The sequence below is a fragment of the Castor canadensis genome, chromosome 2, assembly GCF_047511655.1.
Source record: "Castor canadensis chromosome 2, mCasCan1.hap1v2, whole genome shotgun sequence".
Lineage (NCBI taxonomy): Eukaryota > Metazoa > Chordata > Mammalia > Rodentia > Castoridae > Castor > Castor canadensis.
In genome coordinates, this window is record NC_133387.1 from 69,039,839 (window position 1) to 69,067,314 (window position 27,476).

The 27,476-nt window shown below is 38.5% G+C and overlaps 1 protein-coding gene and 1 long non-coding RNA gene across 8 annotated transcripts in view; one reads left to right on the forward strand and one right to left on the reverse strand.

The window, feature by feature from the left end:
- The window catches only part of LOC141420682 (uncharacterized), a 47,268-nt gene that overhangs the window by 8,490 nt on the left and 11,302 nt on the right, over positions 1 to 27,476 (forward strand). The gene's annotated exons all lie outside the window — the stretch shown is intronic.
- Positions 8,687 to 27,476, reverse strand: part of Lamb4 (laminin subunit beta 4) — a 103,194-nt gene continuing 84,404 nt past the window's right edge. For 4 of the 7 annotated variants that reach the window (XM_074064993.1, XM_074064994.1, XM_074064995.1 and 1 more), the window contains 8 exons: positions 25,614 to 25,807; positions 24,796 to 24,999; positions 21,691 to 21,835; positions 18,580 to 18,787; positions 16,638 to 16,776; positions 14,027 to 14,200; positions 12,613 to 12,766; positions 8,687 to 8,844 (listed from right to left, as the gene is read on the reverse strand). In XM_074064993.1, the coding sequence (XP_073921094.1) occupies positions 8,705 to 8,844; positions 12,613 to 12,766; positions 14,027 to 14,200; positions 16,638 to 16,776; positions 18,580 to 18,787; positions 21,691 to 21,835; positions 24,796 to 24,999; positions 25,614 to 25,807 (1,358 nt within the window). In that variant the 3' untranslated portion in view covers positions 8,687 to 8,704. Of the gene's footprint in view, positions 8,845 to 12,612; positions 12,767 to 13,965; positions 14,230 to 14,264; positions 16,138 to 16,637; positions 16,777 to 18,579; positions 18,788 to 21,690; positions 21,836 to 24,795; positions 25,000 to 25,613; positions 25,808 to 27,476 lie in introns of those variants that run through there. The other 3 variants (XM_074064996.1, XM_074064997.1, XM_074064998.1) reach the window with 3 other exon arrangements.

A 27,476-nucleotide genomic window follows, 5' to 3' on the forward strand; every position in this document is an offset into this window, starting at 1 on the left:
TGGCTGGCCTTGCACCACGATCCTCCCAATCTCAGCCTCTCTAGTAGCTAGATTTATGAGCATAAGCCACTGGACACCCTGTTAATGAATACAGTTTTCGTATGTGCTACATTGTAAGTGCCTTGAGAACCTGTTGGTTTCCCCAGCACTGAGCCCAGGGCCACTACCAGGTAGGTTCCCAGCAGGTATTTGTTGAGAGTGTTCAGGAATGAGAGAATAAATGTTTGGGACTGTGCCCTTTGGGCTTTCTGTGAAGAAATCATTCACAGATGAGTCTTCGGCCTGAATGAGTCATAATAATGCGTGTTAGTTCTTTAAAAACCATATCTTACCTTTTACTCCCTACAGTGAGAATTACAGAAAACAAGTAGTTTGCTGTGATTTAGATACATGAAGTGTTAAATTATAAAGTACTGATTCACCATAAATTTGTTCAGTGGCTGCTCTCTACTGTAATAAGGATGACCAAGAAGTGACTCCATGCTCACAGTCAAGTTAGAAGTTCAAGTGGTGACAATGCGATGTTAAGTCAATGTCCAAGTCATAGTTGCTTCATCTGTAATGAGGTCATGAGGACATGAGCACAAATTATTGAAAGGTTAAATGGTGCTTCTCTGGAAGGCAATCTGAAATATATATTAATTAAAAATATATGTAACTTTAGGTCTGATTAGGAAAATTTATCAAATAATAAAATGTATCAAATAATAAAATATTATTTTCTTATAGAAAAACTAGAAATAATCCAAAATGAATATCACTAGGAGATTAGTTTAAATACTTTCCTAAACCCATATAATGGAACACCACACAGTTGTCTAAAAGATGGTGCCTCTTTTTATAAAGGGGGAAGGGAGAAGATTCCAATTATGGAAAAATGTATAATATACATTTCATGTATATAACTATAATTCTTGGGGGTTTAAAAAGAGGGCTACCCAGGAATTATATATGTAACCCAAAATATTAAATGATGGCTGTTTCTTTTTCCTTATTTTATGAACTTTTTCTAAATTGAACATGTATAGCCCTTATTCTAATGAAATATCATTTCAAAAATAAGATAGTTCCCTGTGGTTCCATTCTTAGAGATGACCTTTTATGTGTAGAAGTAAGGTTCCCTTTGACAGACTTGCAACCCAGATGGAGATAGTGGACCATGCTCAATAGTAGCAGGGTCTATCTTTAGGTTGTCTGATATTGGGAAAAATCAAGCTTGCTAATATTCCTTAAACTATGCCAATACTTTATAGAAACTTGTTTGAGTTGAGCAGGAAGTATGATGGTCTATTTGGGTTTAAATGCAGTATTATAGTAGCATGATTAATTTTTGTTAACTGCTACTTCCTTTGCTCCTATGTGCCAATTAAAGTACGGAAAGCTGTGTTCAAATTGAGACAGTTTTTTTTTTCCTTCCCAGAAAAATGTGTTTATGTAAATGTTCATATTGTCTGCACCTTAGTGTTGGTTTCCAAAGTGGTTGAAAGAAACCTTACTTTGTTAAGGAGAAAATTAAGAAATGTGTGTATACTTCTATACATCTGTTTAGACTGTATGATGGTAATTTGAAGAGCTGAGGAATAAAGAAGGAAAAGTGATCATATTTGGGGTTCGGTGTGTAGCTCAGTGGTAGAGCGCTTCCTTGGTATGCCAGAATGGGTTGATCTCCAGCATGGCAATATCATAATCATAATAATAACATCAGTCATACCCAAAAAGGTTAACTTTTTAATATTGATCTATAAGAAATGTTAGACTTCCTGTTAAAATGAGGGCAATTGTGCTCTTAATCCTGAAGAGCTGATCTTTTCCATTCATATTTTGCTTTCTTTAGCTGAGTCATAATGTAGTAAGAGCAACACAAAGCTGAATCTGAATGTCATAAAGACCCCAACTGTTTATCTTTAGATATGGAATGTTTATACAGCTTTCCCAAGCTTTGAGCTTCTTCCCATGGTACAAATTTCTGGAATTCTCAAACACTGGCTTGGTTGTTAGATTTACAGGCTCCATTTAACTCTCAATTCTAAAGAAAGTTCAAAGAAAGGGATACCTTTAATTAGCTCAATAAACTGAGAAGAGAAAGGTTTAAGTTAGAGTAGTCACTTTAACAGAGTAAAAATCTGGATTGCTGTTTGAGTTCTCACAAAGTCCTAGAAATAGCTGTGTAGCATATAAAACTAGTGTTTCTAATCAAGTAGTTATTTTAGGAATTAAGTGTGTGTATATATATATATATATATGTATATATGTATATATAGTTTTATTTTCTTGCATAATCAAATGAGTTTTACTGAATAAACACATTTTGTAACATAAAGCTTAATATCTAAAAACTGGTCCTCTGTTATTTTCAAATGTAGTCCTGTTTTTAAAAACAACATGGGAAGTTTTGAGGAATCTTAAAGTAATTCCATTTAATGAATTTAATAACTTCATGTTTGCTTAGTTGGCTATTCTCAAAGGACATTCTAGTACCAAAAGATCATACATTTCTGTTCAGTAATAGCTCAAAGATAAAGTATTTCTATTTGGTTAGCTAGTTTGTCCTTTTCTCTCAAGCAGAATGACTTCCTGTGAAATGTATTAAAATGTTCAAAATATTGACCTTATAGCACAGGTCATTTACATAAAGAACTCAGTCATTTTAAGCATTTTAAGGAAGGGGTCTGGTGTATTTGATAGAGCCTAACACCAATTAAAAAGTAAGTTCTCTTAAAAGAAAGGACACACTGGAAGGAGTACTGTCCTGGGATGTATTTCCATGACACCTGCTTGGCATTTCTACCAACTAGCTGTGTGGCCCTGGCTAAGTCAACCTCAGTATTCTTCAGAAAATGGGGGGATGGGACGAGGGAATTCTTCAAATCTCATGCATTTTGGAATCTTTTCTTTTTCTTTTTTGTGGCAGTATCAGACTTTGAACTCAGGGCCACGTGCTTGCTAGGCAAGCACTCTTACTGCTTGAGCCACTCTGCCAGCCCTTTTTTTGTGATGGTTTTCTTTTGAGATAGGGTCCTTCTGATCTTGGCCTCCTGAGTAGCTAGGATTATAAGCATGAGCCACCAACGTCAGGCACATTTTGGAATTTCTTAAACCTCAGGATGAGTGAGCTATCTTCCATGAGAGTGGATGCCTGCATCTGTCGTCTCTAAATGTTTGCCTGGCTGCATCTAGTACTTTTGTGATAGTCATTTTACATCTCTGCCGTCAGACAGAATATCTTCAGCTGGTAGAATTTAAGGGATTCCACCCCACCCCCTACCATGAATGTTTTGTGGACTTCATTTTTCAAAGTCTTCACTTGAAGAAATAACATCTGGGAGTATGGCTCAGAGGTAAAGCACTTTCCTAGCTCGTATGAGGCCCTGCATTCTAGCACTGCAAAGTTAATTAATTAATTAACAGTACTAAAGTTTAGATTTTAAATCTTGGTGCCCTGTTGTGACGACTGGAGAGAGCATTGAAACACAGTGTGTATACTGTGCTTACTCAGTGGCCACCTGGTGAATACAGGATAAAATACAGCCAGCCTCCTACCTGCTAGACTTTGGTGTTTGTCATCAAAGTGAACTACAATGAGCGTAGAACCCTACACACTGACTATGAAAAATCACTGAGTGTACGTGACTATGAAGAAAACACTTCATATCTCTGTTCAGAAACTCTGTAATGCCCGGCACCAGTGGAGCACGCCTGTAATCCTAGCTCCTCAGGAGGCAGAGATCAGGAGGGTCACTGTTCGAAGCCAGCCCAGACTTCAAGACCCTCTCTCAAAAATACCAATCACAAAAATAGGGCTGGTGGAGTGGCTCAAGGTGAAGGCCCTGAGTTCAAGCCCCAGTACTGCAAAAAAAGAAAGAAAGAAAGAAAGAAAAAGAAACTCTGTAATTCTGATTAAATACTTTCAGTATATCAAACTGTGTAGCTGGAAGTTTGCTCAGTTGACAGGCCGATGAGACAGGTTGTTGGTGAAGCAGAACCTTTCTAGAGCAGCCACTGCTCCATTTCATGATTTAAAGCCACAGAGTATGTGATGGATGAGCATGTATCGCGAGAAGTCCTGTTGGGTTTCTTTATGTTCCAGGAATTAAAAAATAATGTTTTCCTTTCTGTGTTACCGGGGAAAGGAAGAAGCAGTAATGAGGGGCGGAACATGAGAGAGCAAACAGAGGCACGGCCTGGTGAACGTGAACGGGCAGTTCTGCCGCTGACAGCCTCAAAGCTTATGTCAGAGAACGCCTGTGAACATTTGGTCACCAGAGTTCTTGTGATCTTCACTGCTGTAACGCATCAGAATTAGGGCTGGAAAGAATTTTGGTTAGAAAGTTAGTGGAAAGGGAAAGGGGTCCTATTGAAGTTTGTTTATGGGGAGGGTAAAGGGGCAAGAAGGGTGTGCACGCTTAACTCATTGATTAATGGCTAAGGACTGCTGAAACACCAAAATGGTATGTTTGTGTATATATAAATTTTACATTAAATCTTGTAAGTATATGTACATATACTTTATATTATGTTTTCGAATGGGTCCTTTGATTTTTTTTTTTTTAACTGCTGCTTAGCTGCTTAGTGCAATCAGTTTTCTGGATGAAGCCTATGGGAATGGAAAAGAAAGGCTATTCCTTACTTTGGCCTCTTGAGCTCTGCTTAGCAAGTGTAGCTGGTGCCTCTCTGAGGCCCCAATCTTCCCTGGGGAGCAACCTGTCTTAATTTATGCCCAAGTTGGAAAAATATTAACAGTCAGGTCAACTCTAGCCTTGATGGCTGGGGAGGATGAACCCCTAAATGGAAGAGGCTAGGTCTGAGAGGGGCAAGAAGAAGAGAACTAGGAGTTGCATAAGCTTGGTTTGAGGGCATTTTGAGGAGAAGGAGATTCAAGAAACAGGATTATGTGGTGTGTGTGTGTGTGTGTGTGTGTGTGTGTGTTGCTAGGGCCAAACACATGCCCTAGCATGTATCATGCATGTTCCTAGTCCAAGAAGGAGATGACTTTGAATGGCTACTATAGGGCATATTAATTACTGAGATGGGGAGAGACAGGGAAGTGATTTTTTCACCTTTTGCCTGTATTCCATTCCCATTTGACACACTCCAAATGTTGAGATAAAGATTTGACTTGTTCTCACACTTTTAGAAGTGCTGAACCATCTGGTGAACCAGTTTCATATTACACTTGAAAAAATTTCAGTTCCTAAGGATGGTGTGGCTTGCATCAGTTCGGAGTCAGTTTATGCACGGTCTTTGAGTGCTCTACACTGCTAACTCCATGAAGGACATAAGCGTGTCTGAACACATACTTTCTGTCCTCTTGGTACATTGGCCAGCTGACAATGGAAGAGAGAACTTTAGAGAAAGCACTTTCTGTAAGGAAAGGTGGGCTTTCCTGGAGAGGTAAAGACTGGGAATTCAAGGCAGGCTACAGCAGGAGCAATGGCAGCAAAGGGTGGCACGTATAACTTACACAGTGGGATAATAACAAGATTAAAGGATTCTTAAGCCTTAAAGCCTTTCACGTGATTTAGCTCAGTTCCCTGGGAAGCAGACTAGATGCATTTATTAGCATTTTGCAGCTGAAGCTAAGGAAAACCTGTGATTCAGAGAGGCTGCGAATTGTCTGTGGTCTCAGAAGGGACAAAGCCGTTTTACATTTACCACCTAATCCTTAGTTCACCCATGCTGCAGGGAAAACAGTGCTGTTATAGTGGGCTGAAGAGGAATTGGGGTTTCCTGGTACCCCAAAGATACAAATAAGGATGTTGATTCAGCTTGTTTAAGAGACCAGGGCCATGGTGACTTAGTCAAGAGAGGTCTGCTTTTCTCTCCCGCATACAGGCTTAAACCTGTAGGTCATCCAAGGGAGGCTGGCATACACAGCTGTAACCTACAAAGTCACTCACTGTGTCTGTTCTCTGCCTCAGAAAGCTGATCTGCATGGGTCATCAACCAGTAAAAGAGTGGACGAGGGAGAAGAGTGATGTCAGAATATTTATGCCCCAAGGTCCCATGCTGGGTTGTCACAGCTGGCTACATTCCCTGACCAAGATCTCTCAGCAACCCCATTAAGTGGTCCTCCTCCACAGTGCATCTCAAATTTTCACTGTCACCTCTTACCTTCTCCCTCAGGCCTTGTGTGGTGATGAGCTACAGGAGACTGTATGTACCCCTTTCCTCCACCCTGCCCACAACTTCATAAACAGCCTCCTCATTAAAATATCCCATCTGTGACATCTCTTTCCTGCTGCTAAGGGGAGGATGGTTATTGGGGCATGAGCCCCATCAGCCCACGTGTTCCTGCCTGCTGTGCTTCTGGATTTCCTTCAGTACATTGTGAGAGGCTTCAGCTTAATAGTTCTCACCTGCCGACTCCAAGCTGCCCTTCACCTTACCACCCATCACCTGTCACCTACCCAGTCCACTGGCATCTTCTTTATTTAAGTTAATTGTTCAAAGGGGTTTTCCTGTGATGCTTACATGCATGCATATAATGTACTTTGAGCAAATTCACCCCTTCCCATTACTCTTTCTTAACCCTCCTTTAAGCAGTTTTTAGTGAGTTGCATTGTGCTGTTTTCATAGGTACGGACATCTTCATAGGTACGGACATCACCAAGTGGATGGTGATCCACTTGCAATGTCTTAGATCCTGCCAGCCTGCCCCCATTATTGTACCTTGCCAGACTCAGTGGCCACAGGCCTGTCTACTCCTCATTCAAATCTTGGCTGTCTTCCTCCTGTCCCTCACTTCTCTCCTGCTCTGAGATGCTCAGAATTCAGTCTAGATATCTCTGTTGGTCCCTTGCACACCCCATCAGGTGCTGCATAGATATAGCTTTCAGTCAAGTCAAATTTAGCAAACTATTAGAACAGTTATAAGAGAGGTAAAGAAAATGTATGCAAAATGATGGGTATAGATATTTCATAGAAAAATTAAAATGTCTCATTGAATCACATTATCAGCACTAGGTTTTTTCCTGCTTCTCCAGATCTCTAGAGCTGGTTAGCCTTTTCTGCCAGCAAACAGTAACTCTCCTCTCTCTAATCATTCCCACACCCCCTGACCTATTTCTTGCATAGTCTCTGATCACTGAAAAGGAAGAACAACTGAATTCTGCTATTGCAAACAAAAAACATGGTTGATCATGTGTACAAAGTTGAAAGTCAGTATCTTGATGAGAAGGCTGGAGTGTTCCCTCTTAGCACTGGAGTAAAGAACTTAGGCTCTGTGACAGTTATATTTTTGACTGTCTGGGTCATTTTGCAAAAGTCTCAGTGTAGGATGCGTGGAGCGGTACAACTATGCACTTCAGCAGACACCCCTGGGGTGGTCCTTCCTGTAGGAAAGAGTACTTCTGTTCCTTAGAATCTGCAGGGAAATAGGTTCTGCAACTTTTTTTTAATAACCTGCATTTTAACAAATTTCACATTCACATGTAACCTTAAAGCTCTTTGTTGAGTTTTGTGTGATTGCTTGTTTTGGTGGTGCTAAGGTTTGAACTTAGGGCTTCATGCTCACCAGGCAAGTGCTCTACCACTTAAGGCGCCACACCCCAGCCGTCTTTGTTGAATTTTTAAATCCCATTTTTATGAGTCAGTCATTAGTAAAAAGACTCCAGCTGCCCATCGTCTTTCATATGTCGATACTGATGTAAATTATTTCTTATTCAAAAAAATACGGGCCGAACTCTTAATATAATCCCCCCGAGGGAGCACATCCACAGGCAGAGGCCATGTACTCTGTTACAAACCACACATGCAGAAAAGTTCCTGTAAAACCAGAGACTCATTTTGAAATGAGACAGTCTGATTTTTTTATGCTAACAATAAGAACATGATTGCCAGTCTTTAAAAATAAGGAGCAGCTTTTTTAGCAAAAGTACCCACAGAAAAATTATGAAAAGTGGTTCAGTGTTTATCTTTTTGAATATTGTTCCAATGCCATTGCGGGGGAGACAGACTCCTCTGGCTGAGAGAATGAGAGTGTTGGAAAGTGGGTCTAAATGCAAGTTGCATTTTGAATTGTATGCATTTTATTTAGAGTAATAGTTCTACAAATAAAAGCAGATTCAAATAAATAGAAAATATAGGACGAGCCAGTGCAGGCCATCTATACTTATTCCTTTCTAGTATTAGAGACTTTATTTAATGTTTAGGTTTATTTGTCAGAAATAATTATTAAGTAGAGAACTTTCCGAATTTTTTACTTGTCATATGTACCTTTTTTTAGTGGAACTGGAATTTGAACTCAGGGCTTTACACTTGCAGGCACTCTACCACTTGAGTTACACCTTCAGTCCATTTTGCTCTGGTTATTTTGGAGATGGGGTCTTGTGAACTATTTTGCCTGGATTGGTCTTGAACCACAATTCTTCTGATCTCAGCCTCCCAAGTAGCTAGGATTACACGCATGAGCCACTGGCACCGGGCTCCAATTATTCTTCAGTTATGGAAGAGAAAAGAAGACTAAGAGGAAGTTTCTGAACCTAGAAACAATCTCTTTCCTTCCATTTTTCTATTATGAAGTGACATTGAAGTCCATTTCTGTGGCGCAGTTCCTGCCTCCAGACACATGGAGCAGATCCCTAGTGAAGAGAGAGGTGGAGGCATGGGAAGGGAGAAGAGACTGACTTAGTTTTTTCACAATTCAGCCTGGGTTTGGGCATCAGCAGCCAGAAACACAGGCACAAGCTTTTCACTTGAACTCTGCCTAATTATAGCAGGTCGTATATTTATTCTCTTGCTCAACAATTTCATTTTTAATGGCAACAACTTGATCTTCCAGTTGTTTCAGTTGATCAGCCTTTTCTTGTCTTCTTAGATTCAAATCTTGGATCTTCTTTTCTAAATCTGAAAGAAGAGAAGGAAAGAAATGATATATGCCCACTTGATAGATTTCTCCTAGATTTCCACATTATACCAAATACAGAGATGTGTGTCTCTTAAAGATATACTTAGTTTTGTGTTTTGCATCACTGGACTTCCCAAGGTTTTCACAATACATTAGGGAAAACTGACACTTTTATCTAAAAATTTTTTATCTAAAGACATTTAAAAATGTGAGTCTATCACTGGTTAGAATTCATCAGAAATAAAAAGACATAACAGCCTTGATTGGACTTGATGATGTACTATATTTCCAAAGGTTAATTCTTATTATTTTAACCCCATTTTAGAATGTGTTCTTTTTTTTCTTTTCTTGGTGGGACTGGGGTTTGAAGTCAGGACTTTGTGTTTGCAAAGCAGGTACCCTACCACTTGAGCCACACCTCTGGTCCATTTTGCTCTGGTTATTTTGGAGTTGGGGTCTCTTGAATTATTTTCCTAGGCTGGCCTAAAACCACAATCCTCCTGATCTCAGCCTCCCAACTAACTAGGATTATAGGAATGAGCCACTGGTGCCCGGCTACATGTGTTCTTTACTTTAGAGTTTACCAATTTATTGGATAGGAAAAAGGCCAATGTTTTAATCTCTTCATTCTTCTTTCATGCTGACATTCAAGTCCCCGAACAGTGAAAGCAAACAAAGCCTTTCTTGGTTGCATTCTTATGCATCCATCGATTCACTAATCTATCAGTTGATCCATCCATCTATATACCTATGCATTCATTTATTCATTCTTCACTCAACAAACATTTGGTAATTCTGGCAAACTTGGCAGTGGATACAAGAGGTATAGAGAACTACCTGTGACAGTGTGAGGTGGCTTTTTGCAAAGAAACTTTGACCTTAGCTAGAAATGGACATTCTAGAAGCAGAAAAGCAAATAGCCCCCTTCATTGGTTAGACCACAATGAATACTGAGTTGGTTTGGAGTAATTGTCAAGGTAGCATATGCTTAGAAGAAAGGGCCAGATTGTTGTAGAAACTTGAAACTGTCCTCCGAACAAATGTTGCATTATGTAATGATGGTTCATATGAAGAAAAGAAAATTCAGGGATTGTGACATGGCTGTTTTCAAGTATTTGAAAGGCCAGCTCAGAAAAGCAGAGTGAATATGATATCTGTCATCCTGAGGAAATAAAATTAAAAGCAGGAGGTGAAAATTTGATGAAGGAAGGTTTTGTCTGAATATAAAGAAGAACTTTCTAGCAGTCACAGCTGTTCAAAGGCTAAAGAGCTGCTGTGGAAGGTAGTGAGTGTTCTGTCACTAGAAGCTTCCAAATATAGGCCATTTGGGATTCAAAGGGAATTCAGCACTGGAAAAGTATTTGGAAAAAAAAGACTCCTGTGTTTCTCACAGGTAAGTTAATATGGTCGAGTGGGCTGATTTTCACTCCCCTACCAGATTCATTCCCCATCCTGTCCTGTGTCCTGGAAAGCTAACTTCTGCGGATGACATCACTTGGCTCCCTTCACCTCTGTTGTCATTCACACTTGGCCAATGGAGTGTGATGACAAGTGATCCAAGGGTGGGATGAGCACACAGTGTCCATCCCTGTCTAGCATCTGGGTTCTGGTAGCTCCTTCAGCTCTCAGCTCCAGCTCCTGCATGGGCCTCTTCAGGGCTCTGGTTCCACTCCTGCTTCCCCATGTCCCTTCAGACTCTAATGGCTCTCAGTGCTACTGTCACCCAGTCTTCTATACCCTCATTTGGCTTCCTAAATTTCTCTGTAGAATCTGTCTTCCCTCTCTTCCCTCCAGCCCTGGACCCTGGGCTGGCTTTGACCAGCAGAAATGGGAAGCACTGAACATCCATGGTGGATGCAGGACCTTAGGAGCCTTGCATCTTCTGTCCTCACTCTCAGGGGACCCTGAAACATTCATGCTGTGAGGCAGGGATAACAGGCCACATGGAGAGAGCACCCACTGGTCAGCCATGCATGGTCCACAGCAGACCTGGTCTGTTAACCTGTCACCCAGATGCAGCCCCTTGAGCAATCCAGGTGGAACCTGCAGAAGAACCACCCAGGCAACCAGCAGCAAAATAATACATGGTTGTTGTTTTAAAACATCAAATTTGGGAGTGCCTCGTTATATAGTGGACAGAAAACTGAGACAGCTTGACTATTTACATGCATTATTCAGAATTATGTCAAGTATGCTTTCTGTTTCTTGCTGGGACTCTGACATGAGGTTCTGTGAGGGACCTTGGTTGCAAGCTGGGGTCCATCCTTCTCTCTCTCCACTGCCAAAAGTTCTCACAGAGATCCCACAGGCATTTCTAATAGATGTTCTGTCCCATCTCAAGTGGTAGAATAGGCGACAGCTAAATCAAATGTCTTACTTTTCTATATTACTGAGTTGTATAAATGGCCTTAAAGTAAAAAGAGAGAAAGAAGTGGGATGCATTATTTTAGGCCTCTTTTAGAAGTCCTCTAACTTAGACTGCTCTTCCAATCTAATTTCCTGAACTATAATTGTCATTCAATGCAGATAAGTGAAAACAGTTTGGACCCTGACTTAAAATAGAGCAGAAATATTCTTCCTACGTTTTTACTCCTATTGTAAGGACCAAGGTCTGAGAATAATAGAAACTGATTTTCATGGTGTTGATTTTGGAATATAAGGTAAAAAGCCTTTCCTTCTATTTCCTTTTAAAATTTCTTAGGAAAATGCTGAAAAACAAAGAAAGAAACATTACCCACAAGTCCACTGCCTTTAAGACAATTATATAAATGTTAAAAAAAATAGTGTTTTCCTCTTTGCTACCCATGTCTCCCCAGAGATAACTAATGTTAACAGTTTGGTCTGTATTTTTCCTGACTATTCATCTTTCATGTCAAGGGATGGTGTAAGTGACTATAAGGCAAACAACTCCTTTTATAATAAAGAAGCATTTATAAGTAAGGAGTCTGGCTTATTTGAATATTTTGAGAGTTATGCATATTCCTAAAGAATATGATTAGTTTTAAAGTTCTGAGAGATCATAAGCATGACCACGAGTAATACGATACACTCATTATTTGGTATCTCTTGATTAGAGGGTATGACATGATGAGCGCCCAGAAAATCATGAATATTATTTGCAGGAAAGAAGACTGACTCACTTTCTGATTGTACATATTGTATGTTTACTACAGTCTGTGTGCATCAGAATTTTCATTTTGACAAAATCGTTGTCCAGAACAATGGTTCCTTTTGGATTGCTATCTAGTGATCTATGCTAGGTGACCTAATGCACTAGAATCTAGATCATACCAACCCAAACAGAGTTGTTTGCATTAGAGGAAAAATAGCAGGGTAGGTTAGGACAGGTTTCTCAGGCCTGCCACCACTGACATTCTGGATAATATCATTGTTTTGAGGCGCTGTCCTGTGCTTTGTAGTTTGTTTGGCACCGTCTCTGACCTCACAAGCAAAATGTCTTCAGACGTGTCATCTCCATTTAAGAATACTGAGTTGGGGAGAGGGTATTTCAAGGTGATCAAAGGGAATCTGTTTGTTCTGACTGATGCAAAGCAGATGCGTATTCTCGCCTTCGTAGACAAATCCACACAAGAGGCCTGTTACTTTACAGCCCTCAAAATATACAACTAAATCCTACTTCACTGTCCTCAGGGGATTTATCTGTGATTGAATTGTGTTGATGATAAATTGAAATGCGTATAAATTCTATCAGGGAGGTGGAGGATTATGATGTTATTGTCAAGTTGGTGGGGTGGGTAAATAGATACCTGCTATCCTGGTTATCTTGTCCTCCGTATCTGCAGCCAGTTTCTCTGCAGCATCCTTGAGCTGTTTCACTCTCCCTAAGGTTTCCTTTGTCAGGCCTGTGGTGCTTGTCTGGTGTTGAAGCAAGGCATACTGATTTTTCAGCTCAGCAAACTCCTGTAACAGAGCCATACTCCCATCATCAGAAAATATTTACAGAACATGTACATATGGATGATGATTCTCCAAAGACCCTTCACGAAAGGAATACAGAGGAAACCATGATCCATGCAGTGTTGGTGAGCCCCTCTGATATTTCCAGGAGGGCTTTATTTGCATGGTTCTTTTTTTCATGTTGAAAAAAACCTCAGACTAATTAATTAAATATTTACTACAAAATACCAATCATTATTGTATATCAAGGCAACCATCTATTGGCACCAACTGGGAGATACAGAAGATACGATGACCTAATGCCCTTGACAAAACTCTAGTTCATGTGGGTCAAACAGTTGTATATTCAAGATGAAGGACAGAGTGGTGAAGATTTGGAAGTAGCAAGGATCCATTCTTTGGTTGGATAAGAGTAAGAAAGAAATGCAGTAGCAAGGAAAGTGGAAATGTTACTATGAAGCTCTTAGAATCAGAATGGAAATCTCTGACATCAGTATGTGTGGTTGACAACCTAGAAGGTAAGTAGATGAGCCAAGGCCAGAGCTGGGTGTAGAGGATGCATGTGAGATGCAGGTGAGCAGGAAGCCACTTTCTCAACTCATCTGTAGAAAATGTCCCCAACTCCCTAGTCAGTGGGAAATTTATCAGCACATTAGGAATTAAGAGCCAGGGAACAGATCAGTTGTAGGAACACTACAGTTTTCTTTTCTTTAAGCTACTATATTCAGCCAACTGATCAAAGATTTCCTGCTAAGAAGATGAGTTGATAGGTTCTTTCAGCAACCTGAATTAATGGGCTACTTTCCACAACTGTTTAATTAACTCACTGTAATGTGTATAACTTGATCTATTCTCTTTGGTGGGTGACTTTCATTTACTGCTTTCTTTCTTTTTTATTATTTACTGCTTTCTTTTTATGCTATGTAATTGAATTAAAAGGCAAATGCAATATTACAAACAACATAAATTATAAAAGTACAGAAAAATTTGGTTTATGGACTATGTAACTAGGACAGTACTAAGAATACTAGGATGGGAAGATGGGGGAGGACACCCTTGGACATGACTTGGTCAGGGGCTTCTGCCTCCTACAAGGACAGTCTTCTAATGCACAAGGGCGTGACTGCATCAGGATCCCCACCAGTATACACCACTAAGTATGGATCAGCACTAGAGGAAATGCTGAGAAAAGGCACAGCAACCTGGGGCCCAAGGATCACAGAAGTACTGTATGCTCCCATTGGCAGTGGGAGGAATAATGACCTTCCCAGCATCCCCAGCCTGGCCACTCGCAGATTCAGCTTTAACTTTTGCCTGGCCTGCTTGGTCTCGGTTCCTTTGCCACTTGGTCTGCAGCAGGGAGAGTCCATCCTCCAGCTCTGACTGTTGCGTTGCTAAGTCCAGCTTATTCTTTATTTCCTTGGCTTGACTTTCAGCCTGTTGTTGATTAAACACCAGAAAAGTTTCTTTATGAAACAAATAAGAAAACAGGTATGATTATTAACGCCTCAAAAAAAAAAAAAAGCTGTGTGGAAAGTAAAATAGTGATGGCACTGTATTCTGTTGCATTTAATTTAAGAAAAAATTATAACAAAATATTGTAGGGATAAGAAAGGATCTAAAAGAAAATACAGCAAGTATCCATGTACCCAACAGTTTAGGAACACAGTACTGCCAATGAGTCAAAGCCTTTGGAGTTCAACTCATATCATATGTCCTCTACAAAAATAAATCAAAAACAAAAAACTTCTAACTTATGCAAAATATAATACTGTACAGTTCTGCTATTTGATTTTGTTTTTCAGTGCTGGGGGTTGAATCTAGAATCTTGAGCAAGCACTCTACCACTTGAGCCTCAACCTGAGTGGTTTTGTTTTTAGTTTGTTTTTCAGATAGGTAGCATGACACTAACTTGGGGAGGGGGCGGCCCTCAAACTGAGCTCTTCCCACCTCTATCTCCTGAGAAGTTGGAGTACAAATTGATTTTTTTAAATTCAAAATTCTACTTATGCACATTGCTCAAGTTAATTTGTATAGTCCTAAATTATTAATTTTTTAAACCAATTTAAAGCATTCCATTATTTGAATAAATTAAAAATATATTTTTCTATTCTCTACCTTATGCAGGTGGTATCTACGTTTTCTCCTTTACAAATAATGATGTAAATTTTATAACTTGTTTCTTATTTCAATGACTCTATCTGTTTTTAAACTGATGTGTTTTCTTATCTCTTACATATTAGTCATACTTTATGCCTTTGATTTTCTTAAACATAGTAAATAATTTTATTTTGTATTTTTATATCCAATAATGATAATATCCATAGTCCCTCGCATTCTGATGTTTGCTATTTCTGATGACTCTTATTTAAGGCAATTTCTTTATATGTTGGAAATTGGATTCTTGGAGATTTAGTTTTAAGGTCATTGGTTCAGAGGGGATTTGTTTGCCACTGTTAGGTATCTAGGGGTACTACCAACACAGGACCACTTTAATTGACAGTTTTAGCTTAGATTTTTAGGACCACCTAGGTAGTGTGAATTCAACCCCAAACCCATTTAAGAGTCAGCTGTAGTTAACAAGAAGACTACTCCCAGGCAATTAATTTGACTAAGACTGTGTGTGAGTTCCAGTTCTGTGCAGGGTAGGTACTGTCTGCTGCTGTCAGGTTAAGCTTGATTAGCTCTCTGGATTTGTGCTTTTTCTGTCATTTTTGACCTCTGAGGACATCCTTGGTTTCTTACTAATTCAGTCAAATATTAAAAAAATTTAAATATCCTAGGTAACATTTTTAGTTCTTTTTCTACCAGGAGGGTTCCTTAGGCTATTGGTCCACCATATTTTTAGATCTGGAAATCCCTTTTGTGCCCTTGGGCATATGTGAGAGTTTTTCTGAGAGCAGAAGTCTGCACACTTTTTCAGTAAAGGTACAGATAGTAAATGTGGCTCATACTCTCTGTTGCAACTATTCAGCTCTCTGCCACGGTAGTACAAAGGCAGCCATAGGCAACACGCCATGGCTATATTTGCCAACTCCTATTCTGGAGTATGGTGGAATGGGAAACCTAGGGGCCTCTTTTTTTTGCTACCCTATGCATGCAACCTCTTCCTACATAACATGAGGACTAATCAACAGCTACAGTTCCTGTTCTGTTACTTTCTGCTTTTCTTTTTCATGATTTCTGTAGTAGATCTATAAAACTGAAGAATAGAGAATAAGTAACTCTCAACCCTGTAACAGAAAATGCAACTGTTGAAGAAGAGCTTTCATACCATGGGATCTTCTGCTGCAGGCATCCTCTCCCTGCCTCATGGCACAGGTTTGGATGAAGCAATTCTTTCAGGTGAGATATTCTTTCAGCTGTAGAATACTCTGATGGAAGTTTGTGCAAGTGTGATTACAATAAACCTTGCAATAACAAACTCTTTATTTTTGTGGTTTGTGAGTTTTTAGAAGTCTGTTCCTTTTCATGGTATCAGAGGGATGAGCTTTGATCTCAAATCTACTGTTAATTAGCTCTGTGACCTGAGACAGTCACATAACCTCCCTGAGTCTTCATTTCCTCCTTCACAAGCTGGTGGTAGTGTACGCTTCATGCCCCAGAATTGGTCTCAACTAAATGATAGGATGCTTGGGAAGGCTCTGTAGAACAGCAATCAAATGCATAATTCCATCAACACTAATGTAACCCGTCTAGTCACATGAATGCTGGACATTAATAAAGAGCATAGTCCCACTGAAATCTTAATTTAGCCTCATAATAATCCCATCAGACAGGTAAGGCAAGTGTGACACTGGCATATATAAAAACCACGGTGTTACTTCTATCCTCAAAATTGATTTCAGGTTAGTTTTGAAAAAAACATAAATACCTGCAGAACATTCTTTTTTATTTTTACTATCTCAGCAGTCAGCTGTGTGATTGTCGAGTTTGCCTGTCCTTGAGTGATTTGAGCTCGTTGTAGCTTGTTCAATGTTTTGTCAAGGTTTAAGAGACCATCTGCTGCTTTCCTAAGGTAAGATATTAGCATAGCACATTAGATAAATATGCAATTATTTATTTACTTCACCTTGAGAGTTCACTCCACTCAACCAAAAACTTTAGTGAATTATTTATAAAGTCAATTTAAATTCTTCTGAAGCAAAGTGCTGAAGTCTTCATTTTGAGAATGTATTTAAGTACTAGTAACAATACTCATGTACAGACCTCACCAGATACAGGTTTCTCCACACATAAAAACTGTCCTCAGTGATCCAGCTCTCTGATTTCTGAAATGCATGTAGCACTAAGTCCTTATTGGAGGCGGGGCGGGACAGTTGAGAGGCCCCACAGAGAGCAAGAGGGGACCAAAGGCTTGTGTTGCAGGCTGTGTTTATTCAGGGTTATTTAAGCTTCGCTGACATTCCAGGCACTCAGGGGCCCTGTCAGAGGTTAAAATCACAAGAATTCCAAGTGATACACACCATCGTACAGACAGGAGCTCACCTCGAGTCAACATTGTCCAGATGCTTAGATCTCTGGCTCAAAATCACCTTCAGCCAAACATACCAAGTGAGAAGAACATCAGACAGACTTCCAGAAGCATCATTAGAGGTGCTTGTGCCCACGGCAAAATGAGCTGAGCTATAAATATTCCCTGCCCACCCAACCTGTCCTCTACTCCCAGAAGTAGTCTTTTTCCCTTTCTAACCTTCAGGAATCCTCCCTCCTCCCGATATAAACCCCCACTCCATCACTTCATGTTGGCAGCATTCCCAGGGCTCTAGTGTTCTATTACACAAACACAAATACACACACACACTTTTTAAAAACTGTATTCTTTTTTGCTCATTATAGCAAGTTTGGAAAATACTAAAAATGTAAAGAAGGGAAAAATTTACCAGTAATCATCCCACCTTTTAAGATATTGACATATTTGAACATTTTGTCCTATGTATTTTTTCTTTTCATGACTGAGCTTATCTTTCAGGTATAACCTGTCACCTACTTCTAAAAGCATTGCCTTCACGCTGTCAGAATCACTGCGTGTTATTAAGTTTCGTATCCACATCATTTTTAATAGTGTTATGGTTACATAATCTTCCTGGTTTAAATACTGCAGGGGGTTGGGCTTTCAGAGTCATCTGGCACAGTACGTTTGTGCAAGTGGATAACGAGGCAGTGAGGGTGGATCAGGTCTCAACTCAACTGAGTATCCAAAAATGGCAGTGGATGTTGATGTTACCACCATTCAACTGATATGACCCTGACCTCACAAGCACACTGAGCTCACGAGAACATCGAGATGCCTTTGCCTTCTTGATTGGCTAAGTCAACAGCGCAAAAGGAGGCAAGAGAGAGCCAAGTCTGAGCACCATAGGTGCCATTTCACTCCTGTATTACTCCTGGGGCACTTGTGTCTGCTTCTATTTTCCATCATCATAGTTTTTACTGCAGTCTTTTTAAAATTTAGATTTTCAAAGTATTGCTTATTATAATAGAAACTGAGAAAGTATTAAAATAGGTAAAGGAGGGAAAGCTACACCAGGTTCCGACTACCTGTTAAAGTATCAGGACATAATTAGTACATGGTCTTTATGGGCACACATTGGTATTTAGACCACCCGGAGGGCGGTTAGTGTCTGAAGAGAACCCAGTACATCACCTCCCAACTGCCCACCTCCTTCAAAAAGACCTTAGCCTTCAATTTGGACACCAAGCCATCAGAGGGTAATTTCCATTTGCATGTTATAGCTCCCAGAACAAACATTTTTCAGATGGCTTTTAGCAGATGGTCCGTTAGAGCAAGATGAGAATATTAATACTGTACTTACTCCACTACTTTGGCCTTCACCAAAAGCTTTTGGGCTTCATCTGCTGCTTTATTTAGCCTCTTCTCATCTATCCTGTAGTCCTCACAGAGTTGCATAAGTTTCTGTATTTTGTCAGGTTCATGGGTTAGGCTTTTCGATATTATTGGTAGCTGGATAGCAAGCACACGATTCGCAACCTTCTCTATGTCTTCGGGGGGCGCGCTTTCCTCTTAAATGATAAGGTAGTTTTAGGTAATCATGTTCCTTTAGCAAACCTTGTATCATGTACATGTGACCACAATGAACTCTTAAGTCAGACATTCGCGTTTGATAACTTGCCCCTCTTCATCCCAATCCTCCCCTTTCTCTGTGAGAAATGCTGTCATGAAGTGCTGAAGACTTTTTGAACAAATTCTTGTGGGAAAAATGGAAAAGTAAAGACTTGGAACATTACACAATGTTCCAAGGACAATTCTATAAAATGTCCTTCAAAGAATTCTTTATTGTGAGTTTAGATCCAAAAGCAATTAAACTGTTTAGAGGCCTGTCTTTAAAGTTTAACCACAATGAATGAGAAAGAGGGGAAGCATGGGGTGTAAAGTTGAACAACTCATTCCATCAACATAAATTTCTGCTCAGCTATTAAATTGAGTAACTATCCTTGATGCTGTACTCGTAGGCCTGTTTGGAATGTGGCAATACAGAGTAGAGTACTCTGTATATAACATATCATAAAGGGACCTTTAAAGACATGTTTGCCTCACTTTTCAGAAAAGTCAAACTGGCTCTCCTTGAGAACTGAAATGGAAGAGGTGCAGTGAAAGTGTGCAGTATCACAAGCATTTGTCACTCTCCCAGCTACTTCCTGAACACCTGCTGTGCACATGGCACAACACTAAGTCCCATAGGGTACATTAGAGATGGATTAGACACAAATCTTATCGTCAAGGGGTTTATGGTCAAGTGAGGAAAGAGAAGTCATTATATATAGTACATAAGTGATAACTATGAGGCAAGATGCTGCTGTGGGTTGAGAAGGAGGAAAAACTTCAGGAGGACCTCAAACAGGCAGAGAAATGGCTGTGGGAGACAGCAGGTTAAAGTTGAGGAGGAGATAAGAGGGACCTGAAGAAGGCAAAGCTCAGCATGGAGGAAGGAACTGTGTGTGGATTGCTCCTGGCAGGGGAGTGGTGTGTCTAAGAGGAAAGAGAAGTTCAGGAAGGTTGTGAGCAATAGGCACAAGCTCCTAAATGTGAGGCTGGAGAACTTAGATTTGTTTAGGGGTCAGTGAGAGGCAGAGGAGATATCTGGCATCTGTTTGACATGACATGAGTATGTTGAATATCCTTCTCATAGTTATTTGTACTTTAGCTATTTTTTCATAATATAAAAGGGATATTTACTTTCTAATGTCTTTGAAACAATGTGATTAGAATTACTGCAAATAAATTAAAACCATATTTTAAACAGAATCAGAAAGTGATAACTTTAAAGAAACTGTAACTTTTTCTAATTAAAACAAGTCCTAGTGAAAAGTGAACTTCAATCATTTCTTCATTCATCAAACATTTATTGGCATTTGTTTTGAGATGATAGACTTAAATTTTTATATATAAATCACTCAGGAGAATTGACACATGACTTGTTAACAAGGCATTCAGATTTCAAGGCAAATAATGAAATAATGAGATGGTCCAAGAAAAGCTCAATAGGATGGGTGCCATCCAATGTAATGATAATTTTATTTGCGTCTTACAGATGGGAAAATTGGAGAAACAATGGGTAGGCATAGGATACTGTAAGGTTTGAAAACTTTGTGGTCACCTCCGGTCTTGGGATCTCTGGGGCAGAGGGAAGATTCTTGTATTTCTAGTTTGTATAGTTCTCTGTGCTTTTAGTTGTAATAATCCGCACACAGATTTTGTTTCAACTCTTCAGGTCAATTAAAACAACCGTTTTATTAGGAATAATTCAGTAACAATAGGGGTGCAGGCTCTGTGACCCGTGAATTAGGTGGGAAGCAGGTCGTAGGGACCCCAGTTAACCATGACCATGTGCTACAAGTTTTACATGACCAGGTAGGCAATTTTTATTTTGTTTTTGTTTTGCATTTGCAGAAACTGCCAAAAGTGTTCCTCAGTCCAACCAGTCCTCGATCTAGGTCTAGTCAATACCAATCCTTCTAGTTAAATCACTGACTATTTGCTTCTTGACAAACAAAATGTCCAGTAGACATTCTACTGCCTTTCATTTTTGCTAATTGTTTTAGTCAAAGGACATTTCTGCCTAATTTCTTTTTAACCTTGATTATATGAACTAGAAGGCTAACACAATCTCTAGAAACATTGAGATAGGAAAAAAGTACCTGAGCACAGAGATTTCTTATAAATATTAAACAGATTGATGAAGTGATCCCAGAGATTATACTAGACACTCTGATTGCTAATTGATCCATTTGGCAAATGCTAAATTATTGAACTTGGAGATGGTTATAGGAAAGAAAGCCTGAGATTAAGCCTACACACTGTCCTCCCAAACTCTTATTTGCCAAAGTTGAAGTTTCAGATCACTTTCCTGATGCAGTATTTGATTTTTCTTTAGCAGTACTTTAGAGTTCGAAACAAGCCTCTCCTAAATGACTACTAACTCAAATAAATTCTTTTTCTTATTTTAGAGAGACTACAAATAACAAATAACTTAAAAAATAGTCAATAATAGCTAATAATCAATTTTTTAGATGCTACCTTATTATAGTATTTGAGGTGCTATCCAAAATTTGCATATCTTGATCTCATATCATCTCTCTCAACAAAGAAAATTACCAGATCCTAACATTAAGGAATCTGATAGAGTCATCATGTTGGAATTCCTTTTTCAAAAAAAAAAACTTGAAGCAAGTTCATTTGTTTGGAATTTTAACTAAATTCTAGGACTTTTTACTCCATTAATCTTATACAGAAAGCCATAATTTTCTTTTGGCATGGAATTAATGTTTTGAGATTATTCTCGTTAGGAAATTTCAAACCAAGGTATGCCACTTCTAGTTAATATAATTTGTAATTGGTTATGATGTTTGAGTATACATTTTTGAAAAGGAAGAGACACAAATCATCCTTATATTTAAAAAATTACCTAACAAAAAGTTTTTCACTTTTTTGATTAAAAAATTCATTTTTTCTTCCTCAGCTTCAATTTGGCTTTTCATATTTTCCAGTTTCTCACTTAGCTGGAAGGCATTGTTTTTGGAGATTTCTGCCAGTTTACTTATGTTTTTAACCTGGAATAAGAAAAAAAAATGAGAAAAATATACAAAAATTAGGCATGGTCTATGATATTTAGTTATTTAGCGGGACCAAATAAAACTGTCATTAAAAACTAAATAAAAGTGTAGGTAATTAAACCAACCATAGATTCATTTTAAAGGACTCTTTTAAAAGGTTATTGTTATTATTATCTGTTTCATTATGACCTTTTCTTAATAACAAGAATTTACCTTTCATAACTTGTTAATACAATTATTATTTGAAAATAATATTGACATAGTGCTAGTGAATCTAAGGCACAAGTTCTGGTTTACTAAGGCTGTAGCATTCTCTGATGCTAGTAACTTGCTCAGAAATGATTTAGGACTACTAACCTGCACTGATCATCTTGTTTAACAGGTTGAGTTAAAACAGTTACTCGTCTAAACATCCCTCAAATGCAAGTGATCTTTAAAAACTAACAAGAAAACATTTCTCCTTTGACTAATGAACTAAGAGTGGGCTACAGAGATGAATCCCACACACTCCATGCCCTTGGTGGAGGAAGGATGAATTGATACAGTAGCAACTAGAAGAGTAAAGTCTTAATTGTGTGATCTGAGAAAGGTCATAGACTTTTTTTTGGGATTCCAACAAACTGGGGAGAAAAAAAAAATCAGAAGGCAGTATCACCAACCAGTTGAGTTTTACTGAATAAATTAATTGTGACAGAAGTAGGACTAATTAGGATCAAACCTAATGGGGGATGGACTCTCCTTTTATTTCCCCACAAGAGGAGCCTGTTTTAATTTGAGCCATAGAGATCTTGTGAAAAAAAAATTAAGTTTATAGTCATTAGCAAGCAACAAAACAAAAATGAATTTATATTATTAAACATGTATGTGTATCTTAAATGTTTTGGAGAGTTAATCCTTAATTCTCTAGAACTTTCTTTAGAATGGATAGCAGTAAGTAAGAAAGGATAGCAATAATGTGGGAATTACAGAAATAAATGCTCTAGACAGGAAAGCAGCAAGTGATACTGATGAAATCTCAGAGTAGATTAGTACCACATTCAGAAAGAAAGATTACTAAATTACTTTACTCTGAAAACATCCCTCTGCCATCCATCTTCTGACACAGTTGGTTCCTGAGAATTCTCTTACAATCTCTTCTGGCACTCTTTCCTCTTCTAATCAAGAGGAAATAGCACACCATTTTGTCAATATGCAAGCCCCCTCTCATCCATTTCCAGCTTCCCACTTGTGTGCTGATTAAACCAGATTCTGTTAATATGTACTTCAGGGGTTATGTTTTAAAACCAATAACTCATCATTAATAATAATAATAATCATCATTATTAATAATAAAATCAACAATCTGGGCTCATTTCAATAGTGTCACATGTCTAACTTTTTGAAGAAAAATAGGATGGTTTAAAATTACACTTTTAACCACTGAGATGTAAGATCGGCATTGTTACAACTGTTGCTGTATTTACCCAGCTTCTAGATCAATGTCTAGCACATAGTAGGTACTCAAAGCATATTTATAAAAGCAATGCGGAATCACATATAAGTTAAAAATTATGCTGTGATACAGAATTGTGCCCATGTAAACAAGCATGACATTCACTATGTGTAGGGATATTCTCCAGCTTGACTCATGACATAACTTGCTCAGAACTGGACTCAGGGGTAGTGGCCAGAGTGGGCTGATGTATGTGTGCTTATCCTGGCTGTGCTTCTCACCCCATTCCCAAGCGTGGCCTTCTGTGATTCCCTTGATACTAAGACCCAGATGTCCTTGTATACATTTCCTTTTTGTTTGTGAGTTGACTTCCATTGTTGTGTGTAAGAATGTCTGATATAATATTCAACATGTATGGGTTAAAAAATTCAGCCCTTAGTACCTTTTCCTTCTTTATCAAAGGTTCTATGTGTATTGTTGAAAAAGGAGCATGTTAGTGTGTTTTCTTTCTTTCTTTTTTCTCTTTCTCTCTCTCTTTCTTTCTTTCCTTCTTTCCCTCCTTCCTTCCTTTCTTTTCTTTTTTTGTCATGAGTAAAGCAGGAGAGTTTATTGAGACAGAAAAGTAGCAAAGAGTAGAGCTCCCAGAGCTGGGAGGGGTCCCAAGAGAGGATGCCCTGTATTTTCAAAAGCAAAGAATAAGTGCATTTTGAGAAACCTAGAGGTTGTAGCTCAGTTATTGAGTATTTGCCTAGCATGTGAAGCACTGAATTTGATCCTCAGTACCACTAATAAACCAACCAAACCAAAACCAAAACAAACAAACAAGCAAACAAACCTAAAGAATGCTAGGCAATTAAAAATGATACTCACTAATAAACAAAATGATTTCAAATTATTACAAATTCAATGATAAGGTATTTAAAAGTTGAGACATTATCATGTCTATCAACACTGAAAGGAGTTCAAAGCTTAAGAGTACATTCTTATTAAGCATTTTCTAACATTAAATTCTGACATTAAAGTTTATATATTTAGTAGAATTTCAAATTCATCCTTGAGTTCATGCAAAATTATTCTTTGTTTTGAGACACCGGTAGCTTTTAAACCTTCCAGGCTGAGTGCAGACATTTCTATGTAGTGTGTGCTATATAAAAACATGTCCAAGGGCTAGTGGTAAGAGCACTGCCTAGTAAGCGTGAGGCCCTGAGTTCAAATCCCAGTGCTGCCAAAAACAAATAAACAAAAAACATGTCCACACAAGTCTATGACCTACTATAATAATACTTCAAGTTCTTTCTTTTCAAGCACACACACTATACACACACCTCAATATTCACATCTGCTTCAAAATCTATATTTATATCTGTATCTATATTTTAATCTTTAGAACACCTAATTTTCCAGTCAGTAGGACACCTAATGTCTAGAATCTGTCATTTCTTACTCGCAAGTTAAATGATACTTTAAAAAATTGCTTCTTTGCTGCTACATCTTCACAAATGAAGCAAGAGAAGACTTTATTTACCTGATTCTCCAACCTTTGAGCCTGCTTGTCCAGATTGTGGATCACAGACTCTGCTTCCTGGGCTTTCTGGAGGGCATTCCTTGACAAGGTCAGAGCGCCATGACAGCTGGGACCACCACACTGCCTACGCCCCTCAGGGCCTGTGCAGAGAGCACCCCCACAGGGCGAGAGGCTGCAGGGCAGGTTCCCTGGTTCTCCACACACCTTTCAGGAGAAAGGGTTTGTGTTAAAAACAGCGTGTTGGCAGGGTTTTTCCTAACGCCATCCAGGCTCACTTTTCCATGCGAGTTTCTTTAGTAGTTGTTCATACTTAGTACCTAGAGGTGCCTATTAAATGCCTCCCAGACAACTGAATAAATATCTAGATTATTTGTCAGTATTGTGCCAACCTGTCATTTTTATATTTATAGGATTTTTTTTGGAAAAATTGTCAAATTTTAGGGTTTCCATGTTAATTTAATTTTCATACCTTTTAATTACAGTAAGGCAAGAAGAAAAAAATGTCCATTTTCTGTACTTTTGTAAATAGTAAATAATATAAAATAATAAAAATCAAGCAATAATCTTCTCTATTTTTAATCAATACTTGAATTAAGCAATAAAAATAAAATACAACTAAATATATATTTATATTATTTACATATATAAGCAAGACTATGTTACATATTATTCATGGAATTTATTTACAATATTTATGCTACTTATATACTGATAAATATAAACCTAAAAAGTGAAAATAAAAGGCAAGGAAATACAATTAAAGAGGTCTGTATGCCAGCAAAAACCACAACCTTTGACTATATCATTATGAATTTTACCTTTTCATTCAATATTTGGATATTTGGCATCTTAATCTGCTGTAATTTTTCCAATAAGCTTTCTTTTGAGATAAGTGTATCTAAAATGGTCAGGGAGTCATTTCTGGTGTTTTCAGAGTTATTTATGATGAAACTACTTTCCTCAGTGTTCTTTTCAGCAGATGATGAAATGTGTGAGCACTTCTTGATGGTTTCTGAGGAATATACATCAACACAGATTGAGATAAGGTAAATTTTATGAAAAATGATTTTATCAGTTATCAGGATAATCGTTCCACAATTTGGCTCTTGTCTTAGTCCCAACTTTCACTTCAAAATTTTGACATCCTCTTCCTTGAATGTGCACCTAACAGGGAAGGCCTATAAGAAGTGTAATAAACATGGACATAATAGATACAGGGCATGGACATCCAAGCACACAGGGATGGTTTGTCCTGACTCCAGTCTTTACTGCCTGGATATATTTTTGAGCAAATTGGTTAATCTTTTAGATTTTTGTCTACTTATCTACTTAAATTTTTATTGGTGATAAAAATTTGTGAGGATTCAGTGAGATACTATGAAAATATTCAATGAAATGTGCCACAAATATAAATACCTAATCCTAGATACACAGGAGGTAGAGCTCAGGAGGATAGTGGTTTGAAGCCAGCCCAGGTAAAAAGTTGACAAGACCCCATCTCAGCCAATAAAAACTGGTCATGGTGGCATACATCTGTCATCCCATCTACTCAGGAAGCATAAATAGGAGGATTTCAGTTGAGGCCAGTTTGAGCATAAACACGAGACCCCATCTGAAAAACAACTAAAGCAAAAAGGGCTGGGGGAGTGTCTCAAATGGTAGAGTGCCTGCAGAGCAAGCACAAAGTCCTGAGTTCAAACCCCAGTACCACCAAAATGAATGAATAAATACATAAACAAATTCCTACCTAGACTTAGCTGATAAACGAGCTTAACTATATAGAGCAGGAGTTGACAGACTATTTCTGCAAAGGCCAGCTAATTAATGTTTGTTAGGCTTTGCTTGCCATAGCACTTCTGTAACAATTACTCAGCTCTGCCATTGTCAAGTCACAGCAGCAACAGGGAAGGTTGTGCTCTAAAGAAATTTTATTTACAAAAACAGACATGGGCAAGATTTGTCCTCAGGCTGCAGTTTGCAGACCCCTGACAATGAGACTAATAGCAATAGTTAAGCTAGTTAATCGAGTGCTTTCCATGTGCCTATGTGTCCCATCAATTTTCTTCCTCCATCTTCACAGAACATTGTGAAGTGCACATGAGCACAATTGTTCTAACTTTATAAATAAGAAAACTGAGGCCCTGATAATGTAAGTTATTTAAATACCCAAGATTTCAGTGATGGTAAGAGATGAAGCCACAATTTAAGCCAGGTGGCTTGACTCTACAGCTTGTGTTTTTTTGCGGTACTGGGGATCAAACTGAGGGCCTGGCACATGTGGCATTCTACCACTTGAGCTACCATGATAATCAGTCCACAATTTGGCTCTTAGTCTCAACTTTCACTACAAAATTTTGATATCCTCTTCCTTGAATGTGTTTCTAATAGGGGAGAATTATATATGTTTTGTATTTTGTTTTTGAGATAGGGATTCACTAACTTTTCAGGATTATCCTTGAGCCCTTCCTGCTTCTTCCTCCCAAGTAGCTGGGACTATAGGGCAGGCACCACCATGCCCAGCTGAACCTATGCGCTTAAGCACTTATGTTTTCCATAACTGCATAAAACACAAGTTCATGAAAGCGATGCTATATATTTTAATGTAAATTATAATATAACACACTTGTAAACTATAGCTCCATATTTTAGGAACCAGAGGTCGAAGGTCCTGAGTTTTACTC